Raw genomic sequence first — 9,740 nt, 5'->3', positions numbered from 1 at the left:
GAGAAAAAACCTGATCTCTCTTTTGGCCTTGTTTCTGTGCTATGACGTGTTACCTTCTGCTCAACATGATGACTAAAACTATGACGAGACAATCAATGTGATCTCTGTAAGGGCTTCTCCATTTCTTCTCTGCAGCACCATGCTTTATATATGTGTGTTCTTTGCTCTTAGCGAGGATCTTTTTCTCCCCTCCCCTTGTGTCTTATTAAAAATAATAATAATAATAATAATAATAATGATGGAGGGAAACGAGGTTTCAGCAGCGCATCCGTGGTCTGGGAGCACATGGGAGGAAACATGGGGTGGGGTGGGAAGGGGGACATGCGGCCAGTTTCCTTGCGGGTACCAGTCTTGTTCTCCTTTAACGCTGTATTGTATACATTTGACAGCACAGCTTGACAATTTAAGTAATAATCAAAGTGTTTGGTAATAATGCATTATTTTGCTAAACGAGATTTGTGATGGTTTCCCTAGTGCATTGTAAAGAGGGATGGAGGGAAACTTCCGCTGCCCTGCCCGCTCCCCCCCTGCCCCTCATGGGGCGCTGGACGGGGGCTCCCCCAAATCTTCCTTCCCATGGACCTTTATGCCAAAGTTGGACCATTCCCGCTTAGTGTTCTGCCGGCGCCCGGCATCCGTTTGGTGTAGCTCTCACTGAGCAGCGACTTTTTCGGCTTTCCCCCTTCAATGCTACTTAAATCTCTTGGTTTCAAATACGCAGGCACCGGATCACCCCTCCCCTCCGCTGCCCCAACCTCCAAAAAAAGGAAGTTTCTCTCCGCCCCCTTGGTCCAAAGCACTTGCTTCAAGTAATAAGCACTTTTGTTAAAGCATGAGTCTGGATTCCCTTTAGCATCCCACGGGATAGAGAGCAGCAAGAGCGGAAGGGATAAGAGAGTGTCTTTGGTTTTATTTTTTCATTTTTAATTTAAAAAAAAAAGTTTGTTTCTAGGGAATGAATGAACAAAGGGAAGTTGTGTTTTGAGAGAGAGAAAAAAAAAACAGCACAAATACATTTCAACTCAAAAGGTGTATTTGCACTGCCATTGCTAGAGAAAGGGGCTGCCAGCCCTGCGGCCCCGCTGAGCCATATAAACTGCTGACAAACACTGAATGTAACGTCCTTGCAGAGGGCAGCCCAGGGAGGCTGGGATTGGCTTTATTCTTGACGGGCACTTCAATGAAATTCAAAAATAACCTAACGATGATGAGAATCTGGTTGGTGTTTCTTTGTTGTTGCTGTTCCCGAGCTGCAGGCAATTTGAAACTTTTTTTTGCTTTTGGAAAATGTTTCCCCCCTTCCCGTCCCCTCTCCCCCTCCGCCCCATCCCTGCCCCGGACGGAGCGAGGAGCTCCCTCAACCAAAAGCGAGATGCAGATGAGTAGTCCCCAGCCCTGTTGACCACGTTGCAGGGCTGGAATCCAGCAGATATAAAAGTAGCACTAAAAACAAAGCGAAAACTCCAAAAAAATGGAACAAGGTTTTTTTTCTGTTTGTTTGTTTTGAGCACTCTGAGTGTGGTAGTGATTCTGTAGATACCCCGGGGTCCCCCAGCGTGCGGGGTAAGGTGTTAGTGAGAAACAAGTGAAAAACCAAAACAAAGAACAACCTGCAAAGACCCAAGAAACAATCTTTTTCTTTGATTTTATTCTGTTGTTTGGAGGGATGGTGGGACAGGCCCGGGGAGCTGCCCCTGCTCTCCCTCCCAGCTCCACTCCAAGGGTCCCCGTGTCCCCCCTGCCTGCCACAGGGACCACAAACGGGGGGACCTCGGGGTCCCCCAAGGCGTGAATGTTGGGGTCAGACCTGTGCAGACTGTCAGCCCACGCTCACCTTTGCCTTCAGTAAGAAACCAAAGGAAAAACCAACCCCTTCCGTTCAAGATACTGGCACGGACACGCGGATTCTTTGGTTCGGGGGTTTTTTTTTTTTTCTTTTTTTTCTTTTTCTTTCCTTTTTTTCCTCCTTTTCTTTGTTTCTTTGTTTTTCTCCAAGGACGCGAGGAGCTGTTCAAACCTCTTCTCCTGGCTGAATTTTTCTGGGCTCAGCAGTGCTGGGTGCGTTTGAAAGGAGAAAAATAACCCAACAAAGCCGAGACTCGGCCGAAGCATCGGCGGGAGCTTCGGAGCAGGGAGGCAGAGGGTAACGTATGCACGAGGCGAGGGACCTGCCAGGAGCTCTCCGAGGGGGAGCAGTGGCTCTCTGCATCACAGCTCTTTAGTTAAACTAAAATCCTCGGAGTCATGGTGTGAGGCTGGAACGGGATGGAGTCAGAGCCTCCGAGGGGCCGGGTGGGGAAGGGGAATGCGTCTCTAAGGACTCGAAGGCATCTGTAGCAAGCTCTGTGTCTTTACAATATCCTGTGTGTAAATGCTGCACCTCTGTATATTATGCACATAAACATTTCTTTGAATAAGATAGGACAGACCTCATCACCAGTCAGGTATAAACGACTCTTCCTCTTCTGTGTCTCGGTGTTCTGGCGTGTGTGTGCGTGCAAGCGGTTCGTGTGTGGGTCCGTGTGTCTGGGCGTTGTCTGAGCTTCCCATGCAGGGGAGAAGGAGGGAAAAAAGAGGAAAATAGCCTTACTCGACCCAGTCGTATCGATATTGTTCGTCAACTTGAAAATAATAAAGTAAATGCATGGAAACCTCTAGTTGAGCCACGGTGCCTGACCGTGGGTGTGATGTTTCGGAGATCCAGGGTGCCGAGTGTCTCGTGCCGCGCATCCCGAAGCTCTTGGTCCTACCGGGGTTTCTCCTTTAGCTGTGGAGGGTGGGCGGCTGCTGCCTCGCGTGCCTGGTCCTTCCTCCTGTCCTTTCTTTTTCTTTTTTTCCTGAGGCCGTAGGGAGTGAATTCCTCACGGCTTGACCAAAACTGCCGTTTCTTTGGTGCTCTGCACTTAGTTTCCAGGGGTTGTCCTCGGTCCTCAGAGCCCCGGAGTGCTGCGGGTCCCCACCGTGCTGCTCTGCCCGCCCGCGGCCAGCGCTGCCCATCTGTCCGCAGACCTGCCGCCGGCTTCCTTGCCCTGGGAGTGAGCCCTTCCGAGCTCTGCCTCCAGCGAAGGACATGGATGGAGTCGCCGGTCGGGTTAGTCTGAGTTGGATAAAACACGGTGGCTGCCCCCGCTGGGAGGAGAAGCTGGGGAGGGGGCCAGAGGCATGAGGGGTCCTGTCCCCCCAGCCCCACTGCAGGACGGGGTGAGGGCTCCCGGCATTTGGGCAGCATTTGGGTGCCTTGATGCTGGCAGTGTTGTTCCATTCCTGAATTTTGCACTATGTGAAGCGTGGCCAGTTTAGGAGGGGGGGGTGCAGAGGGGGGCTGCTGCCTGGCTCCTGCCTGCAAGAGACCTGGGGGGCTTGACCAAAAGGAAAATCAAAGATAACGTAGGCCGGTTGTGGGTGAGAGGGTCCCAATGCGCCGGGAGCTGCGATGCGGGGAGCTCGGAGGGCGTTAAGACAAACCCAGAGCCTGTCCTGAGCACCAGGCTTGAGAATATTTTTCCTACCTGAAGGTACTAACCAAAATGGCTGCTTGCTTCAACGTTCCCCTGCCAGAGGTGGGCTGGGGGGCCGGTGGGGGGGTGCTGTGCAGGGGCTGGCTGCAGCTGAGGGGAACAGTGCTTGGAAGCTGGTCCTTGTCCTCCTGTGCCCTAAAAAACTCTTGCATCCTCTGTCACACGCACCTTAGCCCTTACTGGCGTCTGGCTCCAGCTGCGGGGACAAGAGGTGGGGTGAGCAGAGGAAGGCTGAGATCCTTGCCTGTTCCCCCAGCCAGTGTCCCACAGCGGCTGTGCTCCCCTGCAGCTGGTGGGCACATGCGTCCTGAAGCAACCTGCTACAGCCATCACGTTTGGCAGCATGGGCTTGAAAATTGCACTGAAATCGTTATGTGCCAGTTCCTCCTCCTCCAACAGATCTGAATTTCCCTTTGACCCCTCAGTTTTTCCCATCAGCTTGTGTTTGTTCCCTCTCCTGCACACCCCAAACCTGCTGAAGCTCCTGTCCCCAGTGGCTATAGCCACAAGAGCCGGCTTCAGGCCAGAGCCTCTCCCGGCGGATCTCCAACTCCATCCCAGCGCGGCAGAGCAGGGACTGGGCAGGGAGCTGCCAGACCCACAGTGGAGGAGGTGGCTGGGCTTCGCAATGCTTCCCTGCTCTTTCCAAACCTGTTGGTGTCTGGGAAATCTTGTTAAATGCTGCAGGCGTCGGGCTGGATTCTGTCACGGGCTGGGATTTAGTGTGAGCTCGGAGCAGCAAGCTGCAAGCGGGCGTTAGGGCAGGGCTGGGCGTTAAGAAATAGTGTCTGTCTGCAGGCAGGGTGCAGTGCTGCCAGTCAGACCTCCTGGCTCCCAGTGCCTGGTGTTCCGCACTGTCTCTGGGGTCAGGAGCCTGGATGTTAGGCATGCAGGTTCGTATGTCCGTGGGCACACAGGTGCTGTGTCTCAGCAGGCGCTCTCTTAGCTTTAAAGATTTCCGAGTCCTCAAAGACCCCTTTCAAAGTCCATTTAAAGTCGTTTGGTAGGTCCTTCCCTTCCCTTTTCCTCCTCAATACACGTGGAAGGGAGTTTACGGAGATTTGCTTCATTTCTCGCCTGTCCTGTGTCAGGGAAGCACAGGTTGGTAACGAAGGGCTTGGGCTCCCCCCTTCCTCACTGCAGTCGGGTCTCGGACTGGGCAACCTGCAGCCTTTCAGACTGTTCCACTGGCTGGTCCAGGTTTGACGCCTGTTAACATCCCTCTCAGACCATATTTCAGGCTGTCCCAGGAGGCAGCAGAGGGTCCTCTGCCTGTTCGCCCATCCCCTTGTGGGTATCCAGCGCAGGTGATGGTGATGGGATGGGGAGGGGTCTTGGGCATCTCCCAGTCCAGCTGCAGATATGCCAAACACAGGGAGCAGGCGCTGGTGCTTGGCAGAGCCACTCCTGGGAATCCGCAGCTCCCCTTGTGGGGATGAAAGCCCACCCTCGCTCCTCACCGGGCCAGGACTGGGGCAGCTGCGGGGACATTCGCCCGCCCATGGCGTGACCATCCCCAGGGCTGGCTGGACCCCAGACCCTTGGGCACCACCCGGGGCCTTGGACACTCCAGTACCTGGTGCTGTTTTTTTGGCTTTTTCAGACCTTTGCAGGGAGCAGAGAGTGACGTTCTCTGGGGACAGGGGCTGAGCTGGTTCCTCTCCCAGTTCCGTCTGCTCTGTGCAGCCTGAGCGCTGGTGCGAGACCAGACCAGGGACAGGGTGCCCGGATCATCTCTTTGCCCTGTGCTGCACCAGCTGTGGGAAGAACCAGCACAGGATGGGAGAGTCTCTTTAGGTTCGTTTTTGGGGTGGTTAGATAACGAAGAGCTGCTTTAATTTGTGTCTTCTCTGCACTGTTCACACCTACCTCTGGCAATAACCGGGCTGGGGCACAGACCTGGGGCAACGCTTTCACTCCTCTCGGACCCGCAGCCTCAGCGCCGGACCAAGACAGTGCCACGCATAGTGAGCGTGGCTGAGCGAGGGCAGGAGCGGCTGGGCTCTCCCTGGATCTGCCTGCAATGGGCAAGCGCCCCGCTCCCAGCAAGGAGTGGGTCGAGGGGGAGAGCGGCCCCGAGCGAGCCCCTCGTGTGCTGGCCTGGCGCGCTCGGTGTGTGCCGGCCCCGTGTGCTCGGCGTTTGCCTGCGCGTCTGTGTGTAGCAGCTGCTTCATCTCCTCTGAAGGTTTTTTTACTTTAACTCCCTGGCTTCGTTCCCCTCCAGTGCACTGAAATGTGGAACCTGCTGAGCAAAAACCAGCATGCGGCCGTCCTGTTGTTCGTCAGTGGCAGGGCCTTAATTGGCAGTCGTTCTTGCTGGGGACCTTTAACATGGATGCCTTTGTACTTGGGCAGGGAGGGAGAGGTGAGCGCGCCAGCTTGAGCGGTCGGTGCCCGAGCGTCCCCACGGCGAGCGCCGTCGGCACCATCCCCATCCGAGACCCGGCGGAGGCAGGGTCTGCGCTCCGTCCCACGGTGCCCGTGGTGCAGGTCCCGGTGCTGCCACATTGGCAGTTCAGGCATCTCCCTCCCCTCTGTAGGTGCTTTTTCCTTCAACCACTGGTTCAAAGCACAAGCGCGTGGCCTGGCGGGGCGAGGAGGGCTCTGCTCCTGGGGGGCGCAGGGGCTCCCAGCCCCTCGCACCCCCCCGCATGCCTGCCCCGTGGAGACCCGCCGCAAGTAGGGTAGAGTTTTGATGTGCAATTTAAAAATAGGGAAAAAAAAGTATGAAATCCCCCCGGGGCCATCATGGCGGCCTCGAGGTGCGGGGTGCCTTGGTGGGCAAACTGAGCCATGTCCCCCTGAGCTTGCTGGTTTCTTGCCCTTCTCCTGAGAGCAGGCACCCCAGAGAGCCCCAAAATCAGTCCTGACCAGCGAAGCACACGTCTCTGGGTAGAGGAAATTGGAGCGAGCAAAATCCCTTCGTGTTGTGCAAGGGAAACAGAAAGCCGTTCAACCCCCTCGCGGTTCTAGGGAGCAAATATGAGGTGATAGGTAGGAGAAGAAGGAAATCAGCCCAACAAGCCATCCGTCCCCGCAGCGCAGACGCTATCCTGTCAGCCTCCTCCTCACCCCCGCCTGAGCCTAGTGAGCGGTTACTTTTGTCTCGGATGTTCCATATATGTATTTTCAGAAATCCTGCATCACCTTCGGGGAGGGAGGGGGGAAAAGGAACTAAAAAGAAATAAAAAAATAAAAAGGAAAAAAAAAAAAAAAGAAAAAAGCATTCAGACTTGATCTATTTTATACAATGTAAGCTGCGACCAAGTCCTGTTATTCATATTGTGGCTTTGAATCAATTATGTTTATTAAAATGCTATTGCTTCTATCTCCTGTTGTCCTTTCTCCGCTAATGGCTGCTCCAGTGGGAGTGGGAAGGGGAAATATGCTCGACCTCACCCCTGGAGCTGGGCGTGCAAGCACCCCATTGCTGTCCCACCCCGGGGAGTGCCGGGTGCCCCCACCTCCCCGGAGAGGACATGGGGTGGCAAGGGGACCCTCCCCGCAGGGATGGAGGGGCTGAGCCACGGAGACTCCCGGGGATGGTGGATGCCGCTGGGGGTCTCACAGGAGGGGAGAAGGTCCAGTCTTGGGGGCATGTTTGGGGCTTCCGTCATCCCGCCGTCCTTCCAGCTTGGCCGCTGCTGGCTCCGGCCGCGGTTCCTCGCTCCGGTTGGCGGTGGGAGCAAGCGGGGCCAAGCCCCGGTGTCGCTCAGGGCTGCAGCCAGGCACGGACATGTCCCTCGGCCAGGGCGATGCCCAGCATGATGCCACTGCCCAGCAGGAACCCCGCATTCTGCAGGAGCAAGCGGCCCCAGGTGCCCTCGCCAGGGCCCTCGGCACCCTGCAGCGCCTCGGGGAGCTGGGGCAGAGCGGGGGGCTCAGCGGGGCTGGAGTGAAGCCCAGCCCCGTGGCCGGCCCCCCCCCGGCCACCCCCTTACCATGTCAGCCAGGGCCACGTAGAGGAAGATGCCGGCGGTGGCAGTGAGGATCCAGGGGGTGAGGTGGGACGCATTCTGCCCCACGGCTGCCCCTGCCGCCGCCCCCAGGCAGGAGAGTAGGGCCGAGAGCAGGTTGAGGAGCAGGATGGTGCGGGGGGCCGTGCCGGCCCGCAGCAGCACCGCCAGGTCGCCTGCAGCGAGAGGAGGAGGGTGGGTGGCTGGGGTGGCCGTGGGGGCTGCCATGGCTGGGGTGGGGGGCAGGCACCTACCCAGCTCATGGGGCAGCTCGTGGCAGAGCACGGCCAGCGCCGTGCTGAGGCCACTGGAGAGGCTGTGGGAGAAGGCAGCACCTGCGGGAAGAGGGTCCTTTGCCCCGGACCTGCACAGACCCTGTGCACCAATGCACTGTGCACCCCCATCCCTGTGCACCCCTTGTTCCTGTGCCCCAATGCACCGTGCACCCAGTCCCTGTGCACCCCTTGTTCCTGTGCCCCAATGCACCGTGCACCCAGTCCCTGTGCACCCCTTGTCCCTCTGCACCCCTTGTCCCTGTGCCCCAATGCACCGTGCTCCCAGTCCCTGTGCGACCCTTGCCTCTCTGCACACCTTGTCCCTCTGCACCCCTTGTCCCTGTGCGTCCCTGTCCCTCCATTTCCACTTCCCTGCGCCCCTCACCGATGGCCAGCCCGTCTGTCAGGTTGTGGATCCCATCCCCCAGCACCACCATCCAGACAACATCAGTGGCCCTGGGTCTGGGGGGCAGCATGGGGCCGTGGGAGTGGCCGTGGGAGTGGCCGTGGGAGTGGCCGTGGGGCTTGAGCTCCAGCTCTGGCTCTGATGCTGTCAGGTGTCGCAGCTCAGCCCCTGCAGCAGAAGAGATGCGGGGTGGGTGCCAGGGCCGGGGCTGCGGGCGCTGCGGCGTTCGAGGGGGTCTTACCTCCTCGTGACGATGCCAAGACCCCCCTGGCCACATCAGGGGTTTCTCCAGGGGAGTGTCCCTGGGGAAGACAGAGGCACTGGGTGTGATGCTGGACCTGGTGGCAGCCCCGCACCCTCCACAGCACCCGTGGCTCTCACTGTGGCGTCCCGGCTCCGCCGTAGCATCCCCAGGAGCAGCTCCACCAGGAAGAGCAGGTAGATGCCCCCCAGCACCGCCAGCCCCTGCAGCACCGCGGTCCCCGGCTCCACCAGCATCTCCTGGTGCTTCCCCTGCGCCTGGACACGGGTGACCCGGCGGCTCAGGGGACCTGAATGCCCCGGTCCCCCCTTGGGTGCCTCGTGCCACCTCCGGCCCACTGGGGCAGGGGTACCTACGTGGGGCCAGAGGTGGAGCAGGGCGTCCCCGCAGAGCGTCCCCACGGCCAGTGCCACCAGGAAGGCCAGCAGCGAGTGGAAGAAGCTGTGGCTCAGCAGCGGGACGAGGAGGACGGCCAGGGCGGAGGGCAGGCTGATGAAGGTGACGGCCAGGACCCCCCAGCCCAGTGCTGCGAGGTGGGTGAGATGGGCACGGCCAGGGCAGGAGGGTGCAGGACCCAGGGGTGGGGGTCCTTGGGGGCGCAGGGATGGGGACCTCGGGACTGGGGATGTGGGGTGATGGGAACCTGGGGATGGAGGCACTTGGGGATGCAGGAGTGGTCAATGCAGGGATGGGGTGGCAGGGACTGGGGACATGGGGACCAGATGCTGGTCGGATCCAGGGATGGTGCTGAAGGGACAGGGGACCTGGAGAGCTGGTGATGGAGGAGCCAAGGATGGGGATGCAGGGACAGGGTCCACAGGGTCCAGCTGATGGGGACAAGGGGCTCAGGGTGAGTGGCCATGGGACCAGACGATGGGGGAGCCAGGGATGGGGCTGTAGAGATGGGGGACATGGGGACCAGCCACTGGGGTACCTGGGGATGGGGATGGAGTGATGTGAGACCTGGGGACCAGCTGATGGGGGACCTGGGGATGGGGCTGCAGGGACAGGGGACCCAGGGATGGATGGCCTGGGGCTGGGGGCCAGGGAGGGGCCCCGGGTTGGGGTTACCTGGCCACAGGGCCCCCCCCGGGGGAGGCAGTGTCACCTCATCGCTGTGCTGGATGCAGACGCGGCTGTCGATCTGGTAGAGCAGAGCCGGGCAAAGGAGGGTGAACTGCTCCGGCGTCAGCTGGGACACCGAGTCCAGCCCAAAATTCACCAGCAGCTGGGTGACATTGAGGCACTGGGGGGTGTGGGGGGGGCAGCGGTGAGTGGTGCTGGGGCTCTTGGGTCCCACTGGGGGACGAGGAGCAGCTGGGG

The 9,740-nt window shown here is 58.8% G+C and overlaps 1 protein-coding gene across 1 annotated transcript in view; it reads right to left on the bottom strand.

Moving 5' to 3' along the window:
• Window positions 1-7,230: 7,230 nt before the first annotated feature.
• The window catches only part of SLC39A5 (solute carrier family 39 (zinc transporter), member 5), a 3,973-nt gene continuing 1,463 nt past the window's right edge, over window positions 7,231-9,740 (bottom strand). The window contains exons 5-11 of the mRNA XM_010565180.1: window positions 9,489-9,663; window positions 8,537-8,943; window positions 8,397-8,457; window positions 8,135-8,323; window positions 7,729-7,809; window positions 7,460-7,650; window positions 7,231-7,380 (exon numbers count right to left, since the gene is read on the bottom strand). Of these exons, the coding sequence (XP_010563482.1) occupies window positions 7,231-7,380; window positions 7,460-7,650; window positions 7,729-7,809; window positions 8,135-8,323; window positions 8,397-8,457; window positions 8,537-8,943; window positions 9,489-9,663 (1,254 nt within the window). The remainder of the gene's footprint in view (window positions 7,381-7,459; window positions 7,651-7,728; window positions 7,810-8,134; window positions 8,324-8,396; window positions 8,458-8,536; window positions 8,944-9,488; window positions 9,664-9,740) is intronic.

This window comes from Haliaeetus leucocephalus, unplaced genomic scaffold (genome assembly GCF_000737465.1).
Source record: "Haliaeetus leucocephalus isolate CR32 unplaced genomic scaffold, Haliaeetus_leucocephalus-4.0 Scaffold186, whole genome shotgun sequence".
In the NCBI taxonomy this organism is placed as follows: Eukaryota; Metazoa; Chordata; class Aves; order Accipitriformes; family Accipitridae; genus Haliaeetus; species Haliaeetus leucocephalus.
Note: the sequence above shows the minus strand (reverse complement) of the source record. Positions and strands in the feature narration are given on the sequence as shown.